The sequence below is a fragment of the Acanthochromis polyacanthus genome, chromosome 16 (assembly GCF_021347895.1).
Source record: "Acanthochromis polyacanthus isolate Apoly-LR-REF ecotype Palm Island chromosome 16, KAUST_Apoly_ChrSc, whole genome shotgun sequence".
NCBI classification, from domain to species: domain Eukaryota; kingdom Metazoa; phylum Chordata; class Actinopteri; family Pomacentridae; genus Acanthochromis; species Acanthochromis polyacanthus.
In genome coordinates this window covers 27,727,533-27,752,913 of record NC_067128.1, presented here as the reverse complement: position 1 = coordinate 27,752,913, position 25,381 = coordinate 27,727,533, and the positions used below count along the sequence as shown (strand labels likewise).

The 25,381-nt window shown below is 41.1% G+C and overlaps 1 protein-coding gene across 2 annotated transcripts; it reads right to left on the bottom strand.

Annotated features, from left to right (window-relative positions):
* Positions 1-9,845: 9,845 nt before the first annotated feature.
* On the bottom strand, positions 9,846-22,544 carry LOC110966852 (probable ribonuclease ZC3H12D). Of its 2 annotated transcripts, none has more exons than XM_022216346.2 (6): positions 21,114-22,544; positions 19,605-20,055; positions 15,210-15,349; positions 12,454-12,688; positions 12,226-12,332; positions 9,846-11,216 (listed from the first exon to the last, which is right to left on the bottom strand). In XM_022216346.2, exons 2-6 carry the CDS (start codon positions 19,973-19,975, stop codon positions 10,294-10,296), a joined length of 1,776 nt encoding a protein of 591 aa, XP_022072038.1. In that variant the 5' UTR covers positions 19,976-20,055; positions 21,114-22,544; the 3' UTR covers positions 9,846-10,293. The 2 variants fall into 2 exon arrangements, with proteins under 2 accessions (XP_022072038.1, XP_022072046.1); XM_022216354.2 differs by having other exon boundaries at positions 19,605-19,997.
* Between the last annotated feature and the right edge of the window lie 2,837 nt (positions 22,545-25,381).

The following is a 25,381-nucleotide window of genomic DNA, read 5'->3' as shown; positions in this document are numbered from 1 at the left end:
CAAAATCAAAAAAGTTCATTTTATTTCTCCTTGATGTACACTCAGCACCCCATCTTGAAAGAAAAAAACAGAAATGTAAAATTTTTTTGCAAATTTATTAAAAAAGAAAAACTGAAATATCACATGGTCATAAGTATTCAGACCCTTTGCAGCGACATTCATATTTAACTCCATTTCTTCTGATCCTCCTCGATATGGTTCTGCTTCTTTATTGGAGTCCAGCTGTGTTTAATTAAACTAATTGGACTTGATTAGGAAAGGCACACACCTGTCTATATAAGACCTAACAGCTCACAGTGCATGTCAGAGCAAATGAGAATCATGAGGTCGAAGGAACTGCCCAAGGAGTTCAGAGACAGAATTGTGGCAAGGCACAGATCTGGCCAAGGTTACAAAAAAATTTCTGCAGCACTCAAGGTTCCTCAGAGCACAGTGGCCTCCATAATCCTCAAATGGAAGAAGTTTGGGACGACCACAACTCTTCCTAGACCTGTCCAGCCAAACTGAGCAATGGTGGGAGAAGAGCCTTGGTGAGAGAGGTAAAGAAGAACCCAAAGATCACTGTGGCTGAGCTCCAGAGATGCAGTCGGGAGATAGGAGAAAGTTCCACAAAGTCAACTATCACTGCAGCCCTCCACCAGTCGGGGCTTTATGGCAGAGTGGCCCGACGGAAGCCTCTCCTCAGTGCAAGACACATGAAAGCCCGCATAGAGTTTGCCAAAAAACACATGAAGGACTCCCAGACTATGAGAAATGAGATTCTCTGGTCTGATGAGACCAAGATTGAACTTTTGGTGTTAATTCTAAGCGGTATGTGTGGAGAAAACCAGGCACTGCTCATCACCTGCCCAATACAATCCCCACAGTGAAACATGGTGGTGGGAGCATCATGTTATGGGGGTGTTTTTCAGCTGCAGGGACAGGACGACTGGTTGTAATTAAAGGAAGGATGAATGCGGCCAAGTACAGAGATATCCTGGAGGAAAACCTCTTCCAGAGTGCTCAGGACCTCAGACTGGGCTGAAGGTTCACCTTTCAACAGATAAAATAACAAAGGAGTGGCTTCAGAACAACCGTGACCGTTCTTGACTTGCCCAGCCAGAGCCCTGACCTAAACCCAATTGAGCATCTCTGGAGAGACCTCAAAATAGCTGTCCACCAATGTTCACCATCCAACCTGACAGAACTGGCGAGGATCTGCAAGGAAGAATGGCAGAGGATCCCCAAATCCAGATGTGAAAAACTTGTTGCATCATTCCCAAGAAGACTCATGGCTGTACTAGCTGAAAAGGGTGCTTCTGCTCAACACTGAGCACAGGGTCTAAATACTTATGACCATGGGATATTTCAGTTTTTCTTTTTTAATAAATGTGCAAAAAATTCTACATTTCTGTTTTTTTCTATCAAGATGGAGTGCTGAGTGTACATTAATGAGAAATAAAATGAACTTTTTTGATTTTGGCAAATGGCTGCAATGACACAGAGAGTGAAAAATTTCAAGGGGTCTGAATACTTTCCGTACCCACTGTATTTTGTTTGACTGTGAAGTGACAGCCTCTGGGACTAACTAAAACTGCAGTTTCTCAAATGGCCTCTAGAGGTTGAATTATGAAGATTCAGAGAAGTAATGTTGCGCAATGTTAAGTTAAGCGTGGTTTAATTCAAACCAGCTGAACCGGTTTCAGTTGAACTTAAAGTAAAATAACTTTTTTAAGATAAAACACACAGCAGAGAGATACAGCTTGAGAAGTTGATTCTAGTAATGACGGACAGCTGTGGCAGCAACTAACACAGGTGCTCAGCGGTAAGTTAGCCACCTGTGTTAATTAGCTTAATTAACTTAGCTGCTTAGCTAGCTAATGTGCCCGGACCAACTGCTGGAACACGACAAAACACAATTCTTCATAAGTCGCTGACTTAACGTACAACAAAAACAACGCTACTGGTTAGAAATATTGATCTTCTTACCGTGTTTTACTCAAAAAACAAGGTCAACAGCAGCCAGAGACGCTACCAGACGTTCTGACCATAGATATAGATACAACACTAGATATGCTAACGCACTGTGTTCTCTATATATCTATGGTTTGACCAATCACTGCTTTCTGGCTCCGTCCATACGCAACTACTACTACTATGGTGGCCTCAGCCGGGCTCCAACATGGATCCTCCAGACATCGCGGTCCAACATACACGTGGCCAGCTCCCCCTCACTCTCAACTCCAGTATCCCTCATCAATATATCGATGTAATTTATTCTTCTCCGCCCTCTTGTCCTATTTCCATGCATTGGTGCCCAGAGGATAAAGTCACTGGCAGGTAATTCCTTGTGACGAAAGCAATGCCCTGCCAGCTGCATTCTCCAAACAGCCACCGAGGCTCCAACTTTGTTCATTCCCTTATATAGCTCGCTGTTCGGCACGTGATGAAACTACTTTATATCGAGGACTGCCCTCAACATATGGGTGTAGCAGCCATTCAGGGATTTCTCGGAGTCATTGTCCAAGCCTCGCATCCGTAGAATAGAACTGATTCCACGGTCGCCCGAAAGAGGCAGACTTTGGTATCCCGCGACATCTTAGACTTCCAGATGCTCCTCATCTTGTTGAGTGCCTGCCAAGCGAGTGCCTTTCTGATTTTCAGGTCTTTTTCTGTGGATTCGACCCATGATCCTTGGTACTTAAAGTCCTCCACACTTTTAAGTTCGGCCCCAGAGGTCGTTCTGAGATGAAGGTGGTCTTTGATGTTGTATGTGATCACCTCAGTTTTTCTTGCATTAAGCACCAGCCCCACCCTGTTGCATTCAGTTTCGATGAGTGAAAGCAGCTGTTGTGCCTGCTGGATATTATCACTCAGGAGGCAGATATCGTCCGCAAAGTCAAGGTCGGTAATTACTTTTTTATGGACTCTAGCAGACCTTCTTGGGGTACGTGTGAATCCCAGCTTGTCCTCCTTACTACTTATAGCTCGGCGCAATGCATAATCCAGGACAATGATAAAAAGGAATGGTGCCAGAGTATCCCCTTGTAGTACACCCGTCTTGATTTCAAATTCCTCTTTCTCCCCATCTGGTGTTCTCACTTTAGCTCTCGTGTTGGTATACATACTCTCGATTGCATTCAGCATGTTTGGTGGGATACCATATGCCTTCAGGATCATAAACATTTTTTGCTTCAATTGATCAAATCAAAAGCTTTCTTAAAGTCGATGAACATCAAACAGCCGGTAGGTTTTTCTCTTTCACCCCTCCTATTATTCTTCTCAAGGCCACAATTTGGGCGACAGTTGTTGTCTTTGGCTGGAATCCATTTTGGTTTGTCCTAAGCTGGGGATCTATTGCAGGCCTGATTCTATTCAATATCATGCGGTTGTACATCTTTGCTATTATGCAGGTCAAACTAATACCTCTGTAGTTGTCGGTTTTGGACAGGTCACCCGACTGTGGGACCGGAACAATGCAGGAGAGTGACCAGAGGTCTGGTTTACTGTCACTGATCAGAGCCTGGTTGCATTTGTCCAATACGATGTTGTCCAGGTCACAGTTCTTAAGGACCTCAGGGGGAATTTCGTCAGGGCCAGAACTCTTTTCCTGCTTTAGTGAGATTCTGACTTTGGTAAATTCTTCTGGCGAGAAGGGGCCGTCACTAATGCTGTATTCTGCCAAGACCATGGCAACATCTTCTCCAGTGTCCTCTGTATTTGGTGATGAGCCAAGTAGGTTTCGGAAATGGTTGTACCATGTCTTAACTCTCTCCTTGAGACTTACACCAGCCACTTGTCCTTCTTTGGTCTTCTTCCTGCCAGTGATCTCATTTATAACCGCCCATGCTTCACTATATCGGCTGTCACCGGGTAGGTTTTCTACTCGTTGGATTTTCTCCTTTATCTCCTGCTCTTTCAAGTTGTTATATGTGTCGTAGAGCAGTGCCTTTGCTTCCTTTAGCTGCTGGTTATCCTCCTCGCTTGAAGCTGCATTGGAATTCTGGCTAGCAGCTTTCACCTTTTCCCGTGCTCTTACTATTTCCGGATGTTTGAGGAAGGATGTACTTTTCTTTCTCCCCTTTTTTGGAACACATGATTCCATTGCCTGCACAAACCTTTGGTATTTCTCGTTTGCATCCTCCTTGACCTCAAGTACTTCAAACCAATTCTTTACCTTCACAGTGTACTGTTTCTGTAGCTCATGGCTTGTAGAAAACAATTTCTAGTCATAACTCACCTTGCGGTCTGACTTTGCAGTCCCTCCAGGAATTCGCGATGTTGCGATCGCACGAATTCACGCGAAATCAACCAGTCTCCGCGAATTTTGCACGGCCTTGCAATTTTGTCCAATCACTGCAACTTTCCCGCAATTTTGGCCCGCCTCCCGTGACTTCCAGCAATCATAGCAGCTCCCAGCACAAACTTAATGCATGTACATCACCAAATTCACTTCCTGTTTATGGTTTGAAGATGCAGACATGTGCGATACTAATGTCTCTCTTTTACCAACAAAAATTACTGCTGAAGACCGTGATAAACAATTAATTTACTGATGTTCTTCACTAGGCTCCAGCATCCTGGCCACCCTAGTGAGGATAAAGCGGTGTATAGAGAATGGATGGATGGATGGATGTTCTTCACCAAAGCGGAGCTAAACTGTTTTACAACCGTGCCATATTGTGGTGGAATACAAAAAAGAAAAAAAATCATCGATTGATACACACTTTTTTAAAACACGAAACATATTAGAACGGCTGAAATGAGCGGACAACAGACCAGACAAATCACCATGATGGAAACTGTTGCATCCAGATCTGTTAGAACACTGAAAGAATGAAGGTAAATTAGATTAATTATTCAACCAAAGAGCACGGCGGAGTAATGTGACGATCCGCGTATGTGAATTCTTCCTCTGTTACCCACATCACTCAAAAACGGACTCGGGGATTTAAATGAAGTTTTCAGGGTCGGTCAGAAATGACACAAGGTCCAAATGATTAGACTTCGGCAGTGATACGGCTTAAAGTTTGGATCCACAGATTTGTTAAGGCGTCTGATAGCGGCATGGTAACCAGTGGCGTAGTCCAGGGTATACGGCGGTATACGACGTATACCCACTTATTTTTCAGTTAGCATTGCGCATACCCACTTCTAATGCTCCCTGGTGCGCATCATTCAGTAATATCTGTGTGCCAGGTAGCCCTCTTTTCCTTAAGGATGATGAAGCCATGAACAACCCTCCTCTGCCTGTAATTGGCTGGTACATGCTACCTTCACTGATTCGATTGGTTAACTTTAGGGATGAGCCAATCAGAGGCAGAGTAGGGCGGGTCATACAGAGGAAAATTTTGCTAACACCTCTGTGGCACTCCAGTTGATTGACAGGTCTGCTTGAAAGATGCGTGGAAATGCGAGAAACACCTTTCAAGTGAGTGGCACGTATCGAGCGAACCTACTTTCATGGACGATATAATTCTCAGGTAAGTTTTAAGGTGGTTTCCAAATGAATCATTGTTTTAAACTACTGGCAACATGACTGCACATTTCAAGGAGAGGATATTTTGTCGCCAGTGGTTAAAGCTGCATTCAATTCCAGCCATTTTCAGTACAAAAAAATCGCTAATATTCTATTTGTAAATAAAAATATGACGAGAAATACAGGGAATATTGGACGCGCATCGCGAGGTGCATTTCCTCGAAAACGACCTATTCGTGGATCATATACCGTCTTCAAGACATGTTTTGAACAAAATAGTTTACTGGCTTGTGTCGTCTGGATGTCCAAGGTTGGATTATGGCCGTTTTTTGTGGAATATTTTCATCTGTGTGTAATAATGAACCCGGAAATGCGAGTCGCGCTGTGTACGTTAAAGCCGTGTATAGAGAACGGATGGATGGATATTCATTGTTTGTCGGACAAATGTGTTTATATTACCGCTGTGGTAATCACATCTGAAAGTGGTTTATACCAGCGGATTCATGAGAATCTAAGCTTTCCATCGGCGTATAGTGTTTGTATAATCGCGTTTGCAGTTTCAGCCATTTAGCAAATTGCTTATGCAGATCTCAAAGTGTACCGCGGGCGGGACACTGAAGTGTAACTAAAGCGCAACGGGTTAAACTGAGTGTCGGGCTGAGTCTGACTAACGTTTTGAAAGGCTAACGTTATTCTAACGTAAGTCTGAAGCTAGCTACATTGGGATAATGTGGGAAAACCTCTAGGCTGGTAGTTGATTTTAAAGTAAGTAAAAACACAAGAATGGGGACAGGTAGTTTAAGATTCGACCTAAAACAATATTGAGGTTTTATTCATGATGAAATATGAACAAGGATGCACTGTCAACTTCATATTTGAAGTATTTTATTTAAATAAATGTTCAAAAGTAACTGAAACACCATGTGTGCCTCATGATAAATACATGTTACATTAATCCAGTTTGCTTGCGTGACCAGTAATAACTACAAACTGCTCCTAATCAAGTCATGATAATTTTATAATAGTGGGCAAGTAGAAATGACTGAATAAATTGAATAGAGTAGTCTTCTATGTCACTGTTTCTAAAACTGGGTGTTTTTCTGGACTAATTTAAAAAAAAGGTGAAAATTAAGAGTATACCCACTTCTCCAGGGACCACTACACCACTGATGGTAACCATGGCAACAAGTGAATGCTACCTCAGCGGCCCGCTGACGATCACATGATTGTGATCCCACAACAAATCTACCACTGTGGATGTATCGGAAATGACACAAAGAACAACTGATTAAATTGTGGGGGTGTGTCTGAGCCCCATCAATTCCTGTCGCCCTCTGCATAGTTAGGTCACGTCATATTAAACCAGTATCTGGCTGCTGCTAATGACCCACTATGGTGTGCCAGCTTTTGTGGAAATGCTTTGGAACGTTAAATAATTAATTTTGGAATAAATATTGTCAATTGCAGTGTTGAAACTTGTTCTACAAGCTGGAAAAAATGCAGCTTTTTAGCAATTGTCACTTATCTCCTGCAATTTTATCTCAACAAATAAGCTTAAAACTTTTATCGCAATTTTTTAGAAAAGCTGCCGCAAATTCAGGCATTTTCAGCCGCAATAATCACGAAAAACACCCGCGAAATCGTGGAGGGACTGACTTTGGGACTATAAGGCTCAGCCTGACTCTCATTGATACTACCCTGTGGTCAGAACCCACCGTGCAGAATGTGTGGTAGGCTTCAGCATTTAGCACGCTGTTCCTCCACTTCTTCCTTACCAAGATGTAATCCAGCTGTCTTTTTGCTTTTGTGCACCTTTCAAGAAACGTCCATCTTTTCTCCTGCTTTTTCTTGAATTGGGTGTTCGCAGCCAGAAGGTCATGCTCCACCAGGAGGTCAGCTAGGAGTTTTCCGTCGTGGTTTGTTTCTCTATGATAGGTGTAGAATGCATCATCCGGTTCAAGTCGGGCATTGAAATCGCCGAGCACGGCCAGAAAGTTATGCGCGGGCACATCCCTGATGACATCCCCCAGTTTCTCATAAAATGACTTGGCCTCCTCCACTGGGGCAACGTTTGTAGGCGAGTATACCACTATGACTGTAGTAACTGGGTTACTATCGAACTCTGCCATGAGGATTCTTTCGGATACAGAGGTCACTATACGAAGAGACTTTCTTGCCTTTGGACTTAGCATCAATGCAACCCCACCTACTGCTGCTTGTGAGAGATTCCTCCAGGCTGAAGACGTGATGAGATACTGTCCCTTGAGTCTACTAAACTGTGTTGCTTCTTCATGTACTCTCCTATGTTCCTGGATGCCCAGGATATTTATTCCACATTGCATGAAGCAATGGGCCAACTCTCTCACTCTCCTTTCCTCTCTCACAGTATTTGTGTTGAAAGTAGCCATAGTGAATGGCCTCTTACAACACAGTAATGCATTCAATGCAGTGCTGTTGTCAGAATGATCCCTCCCACAAGGGTTTGAGGACCCCTCATCATCATGCCATTCACCGGTGGTAGTAGCATGGCGAGTACTGCTATCTCCTGCTGGTGTCCTGCGGACTTCCGCTGCTGGAAGTATAGGGTTTGTCTTCTCTTGATCTATGTTTGAAACCTTCCAATGCTGTGTGCATGTGGCACAGAAACACAAGGGTCGCAACTCCTCTTGCGCTAACGGGTGACCGGTGGGTGTTCTAAGACTCCTCATATGCCCTTTGCCATAGAAGGATGCAGTACACTCCTCAAGTGCCAAGTACCCCGTCAGGACTTCCTATTTGACCCATAGGTGGGACTATTTATGAGGGATAGTTCCCTGGGACCTGTCTGGGCACCAGAGCGTATTCCACACGCCGGTGGGTCATGCATGCCCTAGACTTTAAGGAGGCCCCACCCCGAGCATACGACTGCATTACTGCTACAGCTACTCTCAGCTGCGAAGCCAGTTTCCCCAGGGGTGCAGGACGAGGACCCGTGCCGTGCACTTGCAACAATAACCTATGTCAGCCCGTACGCCAGCCGTGTCCCGAGACGACTGTTGTTGACGCCATATAGGAGCTGAAAGCAAGAGCTTCTCGGCCACTACTACCACCAACTGCCACTACTGATAGGAAGCAGCAGCCAGCCACCCCATACGCAAACTCCATGCAGAAAGATCCTAGACCCATGCCGGGATTTAAACCGGGGATCTTCTTGCTGCAAGGTGAAAGTGCTAACCACTACCCCACTGTGCAGCCCAGCGCTAATTCACATTTAAGCCAATAGTTACTGAATGCTAACTTTCTTCTCTGGTCAACACACACTGAAATAAACTCCACCAACATCTGGAGTGCATGGCACACTTTGTATCTGACACTACAGCTGCATATAAAGTGCATTAAAAGCGGCGCCGATACGAAAATAAACACTTTCCGAACAATCGGAGTCCTTTCAGCGTCTGCTGGTAGAATCAGCCGAAGGTAGAAAATTGGTTAAAACAAGCCAACGGGCAGAAAAACTGTCTGTGGAAAAGGTTCTGCTGCTCCACCGATAAATAAACCAACAGTTATTATATCAGAGTTAATCCAAAGGAGGAGAGCAGAATCTAGGCTACCTCCTCCAGACCGGACTGTCAATCAAGTAACCCCGACCCCTGGCTTCGCAAAACTTTAACGCTCTATAAAAAAATCAATATTGATTTATTTTAAGTTCGGCCACCTGATCTCTCATTCTGACCATGAAAACTAATGAAAAAATTTTTAGATACAGTCTATGCACCGTACTCCGTTTGGCTCCACCCTTGCTGATGACCACTTCCGGTCACAGGAAATGAAAAACTGACCTTTTTTGTTTCTGTCTCTTACTGATTTTATTTTCTTGTTATTCTAAATATAAAATGAAAATCAAAGCATTTTTAAAAATTTTGTATATCCATTTTTAATGTTGAAAAGGAAAAATGCCTTGTATTTCAATTTTATTTTTTGTATTTTGAAACGAAAAAAATCAAATAACCACTCGGTTTTTGTTTTCCAATACCTGTTTCAGAATGGAAAATCCAATTACCAGATCCGTACACGGACCTATACACGTACCTTTTTTACAATTTCTTCGTCATTTTTGTTTAATTGTTTCTAAATCTGTTACTCTTAAATCAATTACTTTATGGAAATGCAGCGTTACATTAAAAATTCACTAGATGAGAATGAAAGCTGGCTCCAGTATGTCACAGCAGGTATGTGGGAAAACACCTGCTGTGTCAACACCAATTGGGTTTTGGCTACATTTTCAAGGTTTTACCAGCAGAGAGCAGCTCAGCAACATTTCATTCAAATTACCTTCTTCCATTAAAGGTTGAAGGTTTATCATACCTTCCTATAAACAATTTCATAAGATCAACAAAGACAAATATCCTGAGTGGTTTGAGTATTCTTTGTTTTCCACAGGCACAGCAGAAACACAAGCCTTCAGAATTCATATTAAAAACTTGCCAGTGACATTCTTTACAGAAGTACAGGGCATAGCGTTCCTCACTTTGAGGCAACATGGGGAAACAACACATGCTGCTTTAAATAAAACATTTGTCAGTGCTACAATAAGTAGCTCATATGGAGCGTAGTGCATTGCACTTTTACACGGGATAAAGAAATAGCATTCAGTGTGCTACATTATCTAAACTTCATCAGACTGAGTCACTTTGTAATGCTAAAGGGTAAGGAGTTCAAACTACAAGAATAGATTTGATTTGTAATAAAAATTCACAGTCTTTTGAAGAAATGTTCTCAGTTTTCACTTTGTTGCTGGGATGAGAACTCCAATGTGGGCTCAGTTTAAAGACGCCAAAAAAAAAAGTCTTTACAGTCTAGAAGGAGATTTGGCCGGTTCTGTAGCTCTGAATCAGAGAAATCAGTTCAGACATGTCTGAGACATGCGGGTAAGCGTTCATGACCTGCTCCACCATGCTCTGGGGGAACAGGGTGGTCAGCTGGCTCCTCAGGCCCTTCCTCTGCTCGCTGGACGGACTCTTGGACCTGCCAATTGGCCCGGGGCCTGAGAGGCTTCCCTGCACCCACAGGTCCCTTGGCAGACTGTGGGTGTGTCTTGTGGAGGTTTGTCTGAAGTACTGGCTATCTGAGAAATGAGCGGGATGTTCCCTGTTATGTGGAGGCAGTGCCGGGCAGGAGCTCCATGCTGGCTGGTGGTGGTGATGGTGGTGGCTGACGGGGGACAGCCGGGCCTGCTGGTGACCACACCTGCACTGGCCGCACATGGAGTAGTCGCAGGACAACGAGCCGCTCTGATGAGAGTAGAGATCTCCTCCATTCAGGCAGAGATGCTGGTTGTTGCTGCCGTACGAACCTGAGAGGGAGTAGTCGTCATGGCCCAGGCTGTAGCTTGCCACGCCGCTGCTGTAGCTGTGCAGTGGCTGCTCCAGGCTGTAGGGGTTGTCCTGGATGTAGAGCCTGGACATGGAGCTCTCCATGGAGCTGAAGGCTTCGTCTATGTCCACGCTCGGGTTGTGGTGCATGCTGGTGTACGGTTGGCTTCTGGGGCTACTGGAGTCCCTTTGACAGACGGAGTGCTCGCTGGATGAAGTCCTGTGGTCGTCTATGTTCAGGGGTGGAGGGGTGGACGAGGTGTATCTGAGCTCCGGATATGAAGCAGGGGAGAAGTTCTTGGCTCTGTCCCTTAGAGCTCTCAGTTCATCAGCCACAGACAACTGCGACTGGTTGGCTCTCTCTGGATGGTAGAACTTGCACTTTACTCCATAAGTACACTTCTTACCTGGTAGAAGGAAACACAGTTCGTTATTATTGGACCCCACAGCTGTGAACCTACATCTCTTTAAGCAAATGTCATGTGTTTGTAAGCACAGGGTATGGCTTTGGACCTCCAAGTTTATTTCTGCTTTTGAGACACAGCTGACGTTTGATTCTTTGTTGTTATCCAGACTTCTTGTTTGGATCCAGCTACCAAAGTGCTATCTGGGTAAAAAAAACAATCTTTACCTAATCTCTTCCTGACAGATGAGAGGCCTTCCACAAATTTCAAGTTTCCCAGCTGCTACATAAGAATAGAAAAGAAAAACCAGAGCCCCCTGCTGGTTAAGCCAAAAGACTCTCGACTGTTTTACAATAAGAAAGCACAAGAAAAGATTGACCAAATGTCACAGTCTCTAAACCAAAGAAAGGAGTGTGTGGTATTGAAATCAAAGTTTGGAGCTTTTACCTTTCAGTTGACTCAAAATCTCGAAACTCAAATCAGGATGATGTTTTGGGACTTTACAGTTCCTCTGTGGGCCATTTTGGTCTTATGAAATCTTTTAGGAAGCAGTTGAATAATCTCAGAAATACACTTTGGTCGATCGGTTTCTGTCCAGTACTTCCCAGATTGGCTGACTGTGTTTGTGCTGGAGTCTCCTGATGATACTCTGGTTTCGTCAGACATTTCTGATTTTTGCAGCTATGCTTGCTTTGGAGTTTTACAGTTTGCATTAACAAAAACGGTGTTGAAAGTGCTGTTTGGTTCTACGTCTGTATCTGCGGGTGTTATACTGACTGTGATACAATTCGGTTTGAAACTGCTGATAGTGCAATTGGATGACTGAACCAGTTCATGAGGGGAAAAATGTGCTGATGTTTTGTTGTCACCATTGTGGTACTAGTTGTTCGGAAATGTTCCAGTGTACATGGAAATGTCACCTTAGATTGGTTCTCATTGTTCAGGTTGCATTTTTAATCTTTTAGCGCAGCACAAGAGAGTGTAAACTGTCAAAACCACAATGTGAACCTACCATATGGACAGTGTTGCAGCTTGTTATCTGTGGTCCACGGCTTCTTCCTGAGAAAATCATCAATAGTGGGACCATTTCTGCCCAGAGGATCATCTGGAGGCATGAACCTGCACCAGAACAGAGATACAGTTAGATTAACGTTAGCTGAATTCATGGTGCAATGGTGGGGCAGAAATGAATCCTAACTTTACATTTCCCTTCAGAATCTGTCCACATAAAAAGCCTTACTTGTCATTGGCGAATGTATACATCAGCAGCCGTTCCTCTATGAACTTCTTCCACTGGGGATTCTCAGTCTGCAGGTCTCGGTAGTTGTCGTTGGACACGATGATGCCATCTGAGTCGAAGGCCAGCTTTACGATGTACCGGTCATCATAGCAGACTACCCTCTTGCCATTTACACAGCGGGATGGCGTGTACACCAGGATCTTCCTCCTCTCCAGCTCGTGGAGAATATGTTGATCTGCCAAGTACATGACAATAGTGATGATTACAATACGGATTAATTTAGCGAATGCAATGGCTTTAGCTTAAAAACCTCTCAACTGTTTAGTGAAGCCCATTTCAAGCTGTGATTGTGATTTGAAAATGTACTTAATTCAACCTTCCGATACTGTAAAATAAAACTTGTTTCAACATGAAAATATGAGTGAAAGAGTTGCTTTAAAATTTTACCATTAGTCAACAACTTCAACTTGGAAGTCTGTGTCAGTTTATTTTTAAAAAATTCCCTTTACTTGATTTAGATTTGTGGCTATATTCAATTCATTGGCAAATTCTTTGAACGTTCTATGATCCATTTCAACAAAACTATGAATGGTTTGGTTGGAGTATGTTGGGCCCAAATAAACTCCCAAGGTTCACTGTAGTTTTTTTAGGTTTTATGTTAGTATTTAGCAGCAGAATGCATGATGTCATATTTATGGTGGCCATTAAGGGACCTCGCTGCCATTTTTTGAGTGAATTTTTCTAAATGATTGACATCGTTTAAGATGGTCATTCATTCACTCTTATCATTACAGGCACAAAGGACATGTTTACTTCAGTTTCCTCAGTTACAAATACAAAAACAATTGTTCCATCACCCCAAAAACTGTTGTGGAGCTGCATCAATAAATGACTGAGCTGCTATTCAAGCCTTTTACTTTATGCCTCTGTGCTGGTAACAGCTGTGGTCAGAGGCATTTTCTCTTAAAGCTGTCCGTCTGTAACAGTTCATTCTTGTAAACAGAATAAGTCATGAATTGCTTAAGGGACTTTTTTCAAATTTGGCACCAAATGTTCACTTGGATTAAACAACCAACTGTGTATATGAGGCATCCATGTTTTAGATTTTGTAATTTCTTTGAAGCAACAGCCATACTTGAAACATTGTCTATCAGAATGATGTTTATTGGCCTAAATTTACTTCATAACTTTTCATTAAATTCCTTCAAAGCCTTCACTGCAAACATTTTAAGAGTCTGGACGGACAGATCAAGAGAGAAACTAGTTAAGATGGTAATTCTGGTTATTTAGATATCTTGACAGATGCTTAAAATGCATTGGCACATCTTTATGAAAAATGTCACACTGAGTATATACTGTAGCTGTAGAAGCACGTAAGAAAAACAAACCTGTTCCGCTGCTGCTTCCATAGTTCATGAAGCTGTGCCTGTTTTAGTGCTTTTAGTTAGAAGTTAATTTCAAACATTTACTGTAGCACATTGTACTCCATGTGAGCTCCTATCTGTGTCTTTATCTTTACGTTTCCTTGTTTTGATACGGCAGCAACATAAATTTACTAGAGCTGCCCTTTGCACTGGTGCTTCTTTGTTAACTGCTGATTTCAGGAAAGAGGTTATTTTTAGCTGACATGATCCGACATGAGCGGCACCTTGCATTTCAGTTTTTGTGCTGATACTTCCTCATTGTTTGAGGAGGCTCTATGGGCAGTTTGATGCCTTTTTTTAAAACTGTGAAACAAGGTGAGAGCAGCAGCTGCCAAACAGAATGATTACAACATCCAGGATGCAGTGATGGGAATTTACCAGCAGCCATCAGATCTGGGACAGGACAGCAAAAGAAGCACCCATCAAAGATGTTAGTTTTTCTCATTTCCTTGATTTGGTGATTAGTGATCCTAGATTAAATATTTCCATCTAATGTAAGCACACTGTTAACACGCGCTATGCTTTCGCCTCTGTGGGTTTTTTTTCTGAATCTGCTAATTTTGCTTCTTTAACTGTAAAATGCATAATTTTAGTGAGGACAGCTTTTCTCCTCAGTACATGCACCTGCTTTTTGAAGTTAACCCTGAAATTGATGGACTAAAAAAACCTTGGTTTCCTGATCATGACGATAATTGAAGCTTTAAGTTTCACATCATGTGCGTCATAGTTTCAGGCTGTTTTTTTCTTTATTTTCTTTCTTTTTTGTTAGTAAAAGGTTCAAAAAGCTTCTAAACATTCGGTTTGTCACAGCAGTTGATGGTGAGATTAGCCTCAGGATAGTGAGCTGTCAGTACTGTGCAAATGCTTGCTTGAGGTGACAAACAGAATTATCTCCTTCTAGCCTGCAGCTTCCCTCAGCTAAACTCAGGATTTTAGTTTTTCTTCGGCTCAGTGTTTTGGTCTTATGCTTTCAATTTTCAGCATCAAAACTCTGATGTCTCTGTGTTTTACTTGCCATGAATGTCAGGCAGCCAAAGATACAACTAGCTAAGTAGCACTGTAAAACATTTAGCAGTTAAAGAGCTACTTATCGTTTTAGTACCTCTTGACAGAATAGCTGTGAATCAGTTTGTACTGAAGCTAGAAGTTATGTGACCAACTTTTGAAACTGGAGCGTAAAATCTCGCCCCATTCCAAAGACAACAAACAAAATCATTAATGAAATACGATTTAATGTCTTGTTCGTCCTGACCAGCAGTGGTGACATAAGAAGGATACCTCAGAACTTTCTCAACCAAAGGAATTCCCACAATTGCACTGAGGTGAGTTTACCTGTGATGGGCGCCTCAGGCCTTGGCAGCTCCTTCCTCCACAGGGGGACGAACACCGTGATGTCTCGCATCCCTTTGTCCCAGAACCAGTTCACCGCCAGCTGAAGGCCTTGACAAGAAAACACCTTCTTGTCGCCATGGCTGTAAAGACATAGAAGTCAGAGTCAACAAAAAACAGACAACTTCTTCTTTTGTACTTCTGTGCACGTTACATGCACTCGTCTGCTCCCCTTTTCAGGAAATCGACGGTGTTGCAAGACGTGTGCTCAGAGTTCTCTAAAACACAATTGCAAAAGCACAAAGATAAGTAATTTGACACAGAACTGAGACTTTTCACTTCGTCTAAAGAGCCTTATTAATGCTGAAGGCTGTGGCTTTTCTAAGATAAATCTAAAAGTACTTCCCTGTACTGACATCCATCTGCTGTTAACATTGCTGTTGATATCAGATCTCAACCCTTATAATAACTTGACTTTATCAAAGTTTCTGATTGAGCAGTATGAAGAGAATTTACCAGTTCTGATAATTCCCGAACAGTTCTAGGAAAACAGTACAAGGGCTTGACATTTGGACAAAAAAATAGCAGATGACCTTAAGACTGCACATCCCAGGGGGAAAGTTGTGACGGATATTTGATCCAGAAGCAGTTTTACAAGTTTTCCTTCACATGGCAAGATCACAAGTGAGAAAATAATGTTTGTTTGTACTGAGCGTGCCATTTCAGTAAACTTGGGAATGTTTCTGAAAAGTGTAAGAATAAGAGGTTGTGGAAAAACTGAGACTCTTGTCTGAAATGTGATCATTGTCATTCACTTGTATCAGCAAAATCTGTTTGACTGACACTCATGTTCATAGTAGTTCTACTCTCTGACACTCAAACCTACTGTAAAACTCACATTACCAGGATGTAATGAGGAGATACTGAAGAAGTAAACTGGATCGTTTTGCCTGCAGGTGAAAGTAAAATGCGTGCATGTGCGCATGTACACCTATGGGAGTTCCCCTTCTTTCTGTGAGCAGGAAATGGTGAGACACTGTGCAACAGCACAACAGGTACTCAAGATAAAGCCTGGCATGAGCTAGCTCATAGATTGTGATTACTTTTATCTGTCTTTCATAACTCTACAGACCATGAAGGTTACTTTAAAGGATGTTTCCTTGATAGTTTAAATTTCCAGATCTGGTCAACAATTGTAAAAGCCAGCACATTTCTTCCTGCTTCATTGTGAATTTCACGAACCTCTTTAGCTAGAAGGACAAGACATAGATGCTAGCATAAGCATTCACTGTAAAATATGATTAAAATTTGAACAAAAGGTGTTTATTTTTAAGACTGACCTTTATAAAATGTGTTTTAACCCCTGTATATGTTAAATAGTTTAAAGTTCTGGCCCCCAAAACTAGCTTGTGGTTTCTTTAAATAATTGTTATTGCCACAAGTAATCTTCAGATTTCAACTCTCTTAAAGTCCTCAAACGCATCATTTGTGATCTGAGCTACCTTAAGGTTAAACCTTAAAATGTCTATGGCGAACATTACACATTGTTGAGGGTGAGACAGGGAATGAACTTAAAATTTTGCTTGTAAAAGTGATACCTCATTTTGTGATCAGTAAAACAGTTTTGGCACAGAAAAGGTACTAAATTCTGTATGTAGTTTCATTGTAATGCTACCACACTTTGTCACAGTGTTGCTGCTGCTGCTGCTGTCAACATTAAAGTCTCAGCTTAACAAGGTGAGGTGCAAATTTTCTCTGAATTCGTCACTATGAGCAACACCTTTCACATTACACACAGTCATTTAATGCACTGTTAGTACAAACATTTGGATTACTGCAGGCTTGAATTCTGACAGTGCTTATTGAATGTTTTGATTGTCCACTAATTAACTGACTAATTGCTTCATCTGCCAGATAAATGTGGTGGAGTTAAATATATATTTTCCACTAAAAGACCCAGATACACTGTTCTATAAAATTCCCATTTATTAAAAGTCAATAACTGAACTTTTAATGTTCATAGATGTGTAAATTAGTGTGTATTAGTTCATTTTGAATTTTAAAATTCAACATTTCTGAGAAGCGGTCCATGACATTTGTGAATTTGTCTGTTTACGTTTTTCCTTCCTCGTCATCCTCACCCTGACTGGTCGAGGCAGATGACTGCTCTCCAAACCGGGTTCTGCTGAAGGTTTTAAAAGGTAATTTTTCCTTTCATCTGTCTTTTACATATTGCTCATTGGGAATCTTTGGATTTGCTGGGTTTTCCATTTATCATTTTCTGTGCTCTTATCCTTAATTTTTAAATTGGTCAAGTAATTTGTTAGAATATGTAACATTCTTTGTTTCTTCATCCAAACATTTAAATTAGCTTGGTGAATTCTACATAATTAATAATATTCAGTGTTTTCATCTTAGTATTTAATTAAGTCAGGAACATTTGTATTTTATGCAATGCTGTTAGTGTCTTAACTTCAATATTCAAATTACTAAGGAACATTTACATAATAAATTATACTGGATCTCAAACCTAATCTTGTTTCTCTACTGGAAAGCACTTTAGCTGAATAGCTGTTGTTTCAAATGTACTTTATATATTATGGTGACTTGGCTTGACTAATATTTACATATTTCCATTTGCATTTTTGTGGCTGTTGCCTTGTTTTATCTTAATTGTTCTTATGTTGCCTTCAGGGAATCCTGCTTTGGCTTTGCTGTCAAAGCACTGAGCAGACCCTGTTTTTGAGTTAGTATGACATTATTCTTATTATGTGTCATGCGTCACATGAAACTGTTTATATAATGTTTTCTGTGACTGGAGGAAGGGTGTCAAACTGAGAGAAAATTGAAGTGAGATTGCGTGAGTAATCTTGATTTGGGCTTGGAAAGGACAAGTTGATCAAAGTAAGGTAGTGGGGGCGGCGAGATTCAAAACGTGGGCGTTTACCGGCCAGGGAGCTTGCAAAAAAATGACGAGTTGCATTATTGGAAATGCAAGATCCTGCATTTTTGCAGCTTGAGCCGCATGAATGACTGCAAGTTTCAAACTGTCTCTCATGAACCCTCTAATTTAATGGAAGAACAAGATCAGTGCATCTTTAAATAACTTTGTGAACCAGTCAGGGGGAAAAATTAGAAGACTGACTGTTAATAATCTGTGTAACTTGGTAAAATCAGGTAAAAAGAAACAGAAATAGGAGATTTTCCTCTGCAGCCTTTGAGATGTCATGCCTAAAGCCGGAGTAAAGTTACGCTGAATAACCTGTGAATAAAGGTGTGACAGTAAATACCTCAGCCCACTTCCTCATTCAGCTCACTTGTCCTTACAGGAATACTTGTTGTGAAAACGTCTCTCTTTTGTTTTCCATGCTGAATTCATATCATGCTCTCCTCCTACTCCAACGACTTATTTGATTGGGGCAAATTTTGACTCAGAACTTCCTTGTTAACCGACGTAGGACAGATCTAAGTGCCAATTATGAGATCCAGTGACAGCAATTACACGTTACAGGTCACAGTAGACACAACAGCAGCTTACATATGAATTCTTAAAAAAAAGAACAGCAGCATCATGTCACACTGCCCCTCAGGCCAATAAAAAAATAAAGATAAAAAGAGAGAAGAGCGGAGGCACAGATCATGCTTTCACTTCCCACATGTTTAAAGAGGAAGCGTGGTGTGATCAGATCTGTGAACTGAAACAGAGCCGCGACACAAACAGAGCTGCTGTGTGAAATGAACTTTAAAACAAAAATAGCTCAGCTCTAATGTTATCGTTCTGATTGTTTCTCATTCAGTTACACACATGAATGAACAGGCCGCCTCTGTTCTTTTGAAGCTCTGCATGTCAAAAAAGTATTTTTCCAGGAAGTAATGAAAAAAATATTTTCTACCTCCGTCATGTCAAAATATTTTTTTATGTGTGACATTGTTTGGTGTGGCTCAAGAATGAAAACACCACCTGGTCTGTGAAAGAACTGTACATCAATGCAGCGCTGAATATTTCTGCTTTATGTTGCTTTATGCATATAAAAAAAGGAGAAATGTATATGATGATACAAATGATGATGCTGTTTGGCCATTTACATTCGTCTGACAGATATGGTAGATTTGCAGATTTTTAAGATTTTACATGTAAAAAATTATCTAATTAAATAAATCAGGTACACTTTAAAGTATTAATGGGTAATAACGTGTAATAATGATAATATTCCAGTAGAGATCAGGTAATATAATTCTGTGCAACAAATACTTATGATAGATACTTCAAATTTAGTTTAACAGAGTGGCTTTGCTCCTGTTATTTGAGCATTTCTTCCTCCTCGACATTACAGAAACATATAAAAAGTGAGATATAAGACAAATGTTCCTGCTGCCAGATGTTTTGTGTGGACTCACCTCATGGCCACATTGCTGCCGTCTATTACCACCGGTCTGAACCCAGCAGCTGGTTCTCTGTCTGGTCCGGGTCTGGTCTGGTTTGAACTTGGGCTGCAGCCTCTGGGCACCAGTTTGGGGCTGTTCGGGACACTACTGTTGCTGCTGCGAGTGTGGCAGGTCTTGATCAGCTCCTCCAGGATGTCGTTGGTTTGAGCATCGTGTCGGAGGCTCTCCAGCACCCTCAGGATGTCGCTGTGAGAGTATCCTAACTTGAGGAACCGCTCCACTTTGGCGTGCTGCTGGTGGTCCATGGCTGACTCTGAGCTCTTCTTCTTCTCAGGACTGTCTGATCGGGGAATCCTCCTCCTCGCCTCCTTATTCTGGATCATCAGCGTCTCCACGGCAACAAGTCTGTGTTTTGGAACAGTTGACAGGTGTCAAACAAGGGGGATGCAGGAAACCTCTGTCACTGTAAACACAGGAAGCACAGCGGGGTTTTTAGACACTTCGGCTGTGGTTTGACAGACGACCACAACCTCATGACTGCAAACACCGGCTGACGTCATGCTGGTTCAGAAAGCCCCCGTCACGCTGAGACTAGCAGAGGAAGCAAAGGGTCTGCACTGATCTCTGCTCTAATTTTACCTTAGTGGTCAACGACAAAAGCATGAATGAATGGAACTGATGTGAACGACTGTGGGTATTAAAGCTACAAAGCTCTTACGTTTTACTGCTCTTTCTGGAAACCCCCTGAACTTCATGTCCACAAGGAGAGATCACACTGATGCATTTGAGGGTGCTTGAATGACTCAGCCCACTTCTTCCATTTCTCCTCCTCCTACAAGCAGAGCTATTCTAAGTGCACAGCTTCAACTCTCCTCACACACCTGAAACAATTAGAGGAAAAAAACCATTCTAAGTGACTAGAGGGTGTGTTAGGTTAAAATAAAACAAAGCAAACAAAAAAACTGAACTGCCTCATCGTTTCCTGAGAAAACACATCCATCATGCTTTGAAGCTTTTAGCGTTTTGATCCTCCTCCTTGCAAGATGAACTGATTAGCTGCATTTGATGTGTTGACTTGACGCTCGAAGTATGAGGAAAAGAAAAATCACATGTGTGCCAACTCATTGTGACTGCCTACAAGAGCCATGTCTCACTTTAAACAGACATTTCATTGAAAAGGAAATTTGGCTTTAAAATTGAAATTTTTTTTTTTCTGACTTGACTTTGCACAGTCTTGCTACAAAGTGCACCAAAACCACATCCTTTGCAGCTCAGTTGACATTCATTTAACCTACAAGGCCCCTCAGACTCATTTACATTTCTAAACTTGTATATTAGTTCCAACAACCTCTGCAGTTTAACACAGCCCACGCTCCAGACCTCCACACCTGCCTGTCACAGTCTCACAACCTGAAACGTGACTCGTTCCAACAAGACAAGACCACAGCCGGGCTCAAATTTAACAACAACCAGCAGGAAGAGCTCCGCCGTCACATGACACGAAGTTTATTTTGAACTTACACATTCAGAGAGTTGTGGATCGGAGCATGAGTCCCCGTCGCCGGCTGCCTCTTTCTTTATGGACTGCTCTCACTCAGTCAGTCAGTCGGTCTGACAAACACGCCGGTTTTTGAGAAGCTGCTCTTATTACTCATAGGAGGAAGTGAATACAGCTGAGAGAGAGAGAGAGAGAGAGAGAGAGAGAGAGAGAGAGAGAGACTCTGACCAGCAAGGAAGAGAACACTCTGTAAATTTGTGATCTGTACTTCCTTGTCTGAAGCCAGTGCTGAGCTGTTAGCTAGAGGGATTTATTTGTCCTTTCTCCTTTTATTTTCTTTCAGCTCTTCCTGGTGTGGTGTTATAAATGAAGGTCTGGAAGCCTGCCAAGTGAAGACAGAGGCATCAGACTGCTGGGGTTTTGTTATTCAGACCTTTTGTTTCAACTTGATCATGCTTTAACAAATATGTGTCAGACTTTCCAACGTTAAATGGGTCATATAGATGTGCTGTGTCTCCTTAAACAGCTACTTCTGGTCATACGTATCTTAGAGTGAGATTCAGGGTGTAGATTGTCAGTCATCCAGGTCATGGTATTCCTAAGAACTTAAGTAGGAAACAACAGGACTTTTCTTTTTGAGGGTTTCACCTCACATTCACATGGCTTACTCAGTTCTAAATGACTGGAAGGAAGTTCAGGTGTTAATTTTACCCTCATGTCACATGACTCAGGGCTTGTTGATGACTCACATTACTTAAGGTGGGAACTGTTGTGAAACTGCACAAGGAGGAACCTCAAAACTGAATTATAAGTACTGATCTCCAGTTACAAAGCCACACTTTGTACCTGTACTGTTATGTTATCTGTATTAAGGAAGTATTTATTGTCAAATACTGGATATTTATTTTTTGATAATTCGGTCATTTATGGTCCTCCATACTTGTGCCCAAGCTCTTATAGGTCTGATTTGGTGGTTTTCACCTTCACAACAGAAATGAGAGGTCATCTGTTCAAATTGTGTAAAAACGCACTTCTTTGTTCTCGTTTTCTCTGAGAAACAGCATCAAACATTTCTATAAACTAAGACATTATCTCCGCCTGTTCCATGGAAAACCGGAGTTTGATACCAAACGGGGAGTGTTGACTTTTCTACCACCTTCTGTGTGTAGGTGTGAAACATGACTAAACTCAATGCTACTTTTTCTGTCCTCCTTCTTGTGTCTCTGTTTAATTATTCCCACACTCCTGCATATAGGCTACCTAACTGACTAATTGATCATCTGAGCAGTTTCTTATTCTTATTCGCAAATAAACCATGAGACGAACGTCATAAACACTACAGTATGGAAATCACAACAGGTGGGTTTTCTAAGCATCGACTCACACGGTACAACTCTCATCTGCTCAGTGTTGCATACGCATGGGATTTTCAAAGGCCACATTTTTCTTCTTCTTTTTTTTTATATTTTCTCCTTGTTTTATTTATTCCACTTCATTTTATTTATGCATAATATTTTTTATTTCTTTTTTTTAAATTATATTTTTATTAGAGAACTTTTTGCATACAAAAATACATATTAAAATACATATGTAGTATATATACAATTTTTAAGTACTCCACATTCTTTTTTAACATCTGTTTCTTCCTCTTTTCCCTCTTTTTTTTAAATAAACAAGCAAAACTCATGAACCAAGGCGGCTTATATAATATTCAAAAACAAACATGATTAAAATTAGTTGTAGTCAGTACAGTCATTTTGTGTCAGGGTAATAAATTCAATCCATTTCCCCCAATTTTGGTCAAACTCAACTTTCCGAGTTCTTTGACAGTAAGTCAATTTTTCCATTTTATATACCTCAAGAATTATTTCAAACCATTCCGTTAATGTTGGAGGTGATGAATTCAACCACCTTCTAGTAATTGCTTTTTTACGAGCTGCAAGTAGAGCCTGTATTAGTTTTACATCTTTCCCCCGATTCATTAGTTGAGTAGGACCAAAATATAGTGTCTCAAAGTTCATAGGTAAATGGGTTTTAAATACATTACTCAATGTTTTATGTATCTCCTTCCAGTATGATGTTAACTTGGGGTATTCCCAGAACACATGAAAGTTGTTTGCCTCCCTCGAGCCCCATTGTCTCCAGCAGGATACATTAATATTTTTATACTTTTGCTGGACTGGCGTTTTAAAATACCTGATAACATGTTTCCAGCAGTGTTCCCTCCAGATCAAAGAAGTGGTTGAAGACCACTGGAACCTCCAAACTTAACCCCACGCTTCCTCTGATAAGTTTATATTTGCCTCCTTTTCCCACTTCTCTTTCATATAAAAAGTGTTATCACTTTTTGTATAAAAGAAGGCATTGTATAATGTTGTAATAGATTTGCGTGGAAATGAATCACCAGTTGTTTTTAAAATTTAGGCTATTCTAATTCGTCATTATTCCATTTAATTTCAGTAAAACACCTTCCACTTGCAGCAAAACAAACCCTGGGGCATAATACTACCACCACCATGCTTGACAGTCGTTACGGTGTTGTTAGTGTTAAAGGCCTCACTTTCTCTCATCCAAGCCTATTATTTGTAGTCATATTGTTTAACCAAATAGCTAAATTTTAGTTTGTACGTATGAATGTAAACCAGTGTTCACAACTGTATATGTAGCCTGTCATAACCTAAAACGAGAAGGTGAGATCTAATTCAACCAAAGTGACACATTTTCCCAGGGTTTAAACTACTGACACATGATCTTAAGGCTCTCACACAGAACTCGAGAAGCTGTTATCTGCCCTTTAAATGAACAAAGACAACTTTCAGTCAGAGAGTACGTCATCACACAACAGACAGCTGACAGAACAGAGCTTGGGGCTGATAAACGCACGACTAAAAATACCTGAACAGGGTGGTTGTGTTTTAGGAAAGGACCGGTGAGTTGAGGATCACGTTTCACTATTTTTATATTTACATTAATTTAATAAAAAAATATGTATAACATGTTTATGTTGTTGTTGTTGCTGTTCTCTTTTATAAAGATAATTAGACACTACAGGCTCACATAATGTAGCTGAACTGGTCAAAGTGTACAGACTATGTTTGATGTTGTTTTTGCTGACACTGAGTCAATGTATATCGACATAGTCATGACATCATGATGGTAACATCAAGATAGGGAAGGCTAAATGGAAAAACAGGAAAAGTTGCCCTGACTCACAATGAAACAGCATTTTGATTATTATCTTTCTTTTTTTTTAAATCTTTGTTCATTATCTAACCAACATGTTAAAAGTAAACCTTGTGGGATTCAGCACGCGCGTGTTAGAGATATAAAGGTAGTTTGATCTGAAGGGTGTGGAACCAACCATCAATACGCTTTGTACAAACAATGTTGCTGCATTGAAATGCCACCTTATCACATTACAAACAACTTCTCGTGTAATAGACAATCGGTGGGAATATTGTTATGACAAGAAACTTCTATGTGCAAGAAGAAAATTCAATCAACACTTAAATGCAGGAGCAAGTTTAAAAAAAAGTCAGCAGCTGGTGTTAAAATTTGGTATGTAGCAATAAATAACAACAAAAAAATTCATATGACATTATAATGTGAAAACGCAGTTAATAGTCAATTAACTAGTCAGTTCACCATTTTAGTGAACAGCTACATGATGAATCACCATGACGTGTTGTGCAGACATTCATGTTCCTGAGTGGATGAACCCTGCTGACTTTACCAAACCTCTGACTTTCCCTTGGTGCCACCAACTAGTCAAAGTTTTCATTTATTAATTACCAATTTCCCACTTTTAACTAGCATAATAGCAGTAATTATGAAAGGGAAAGTAGAATTTTTTGGAATACATCCAAGGTTTGGTGCTCAAAGTAAAGAAGTGCTGGAAAAAACAAGCAAAGATGCATGTCTCATATCATTTAAAGACCTGACAGAAAACTTTACACTTCGTATAAACAGTTGTAGTTAGCCTTTCACTGTGTTGCAAATTTGCAGCAATGTAATATTTTCATTGGTAAATCAGGTTTAAGGCAAACTTATGGTGAACTTCTGGCTGTCCATCCATCCATCCATCCATCCATCAGCTTTGCCTTTGGACCATGGGAAGAACCCAAAGTACCAAGAAACCAAAAATTATTGGCAAACTCACAGCAAACCAGATTTCCACAAAGTGAACTAGAATTCCACTAGAAGTTTACAATTTTACAAATCTGTTGCCACAAAAATATAATACCATCTTTCCCAGAAATAATATTAATGGCAAACATGCACTGACATGTTT

What these genes read in the sequence shown, in the direction of transcription:
- LOC110966852 (XM_022216346.2), bottom strand. Translation starts at nt 19,975, where the DNA reads ATGATCCAGAATAAGGAGGCGAGGAGGAGGATTCCCCGATCAGACAGT. An exon ending in GGCAGCAATGTGGCCATGAG is followed by an intron (nt 15,350 to 19,604) that starts GTGAGTCCACAC and finishes ATGTCTTTACAG; the next exon opens with CCATGGCGACAAGAAGGTGT. An exon ending in GCTGCAACACTGTCCATATG is followed by an intron (nt 11,217 to 12,225) that starts GTAGGTTCACAT and finishes TCCTTCTACCAG; the next exon opens with GTAAGAAGTGTACTTATGGA.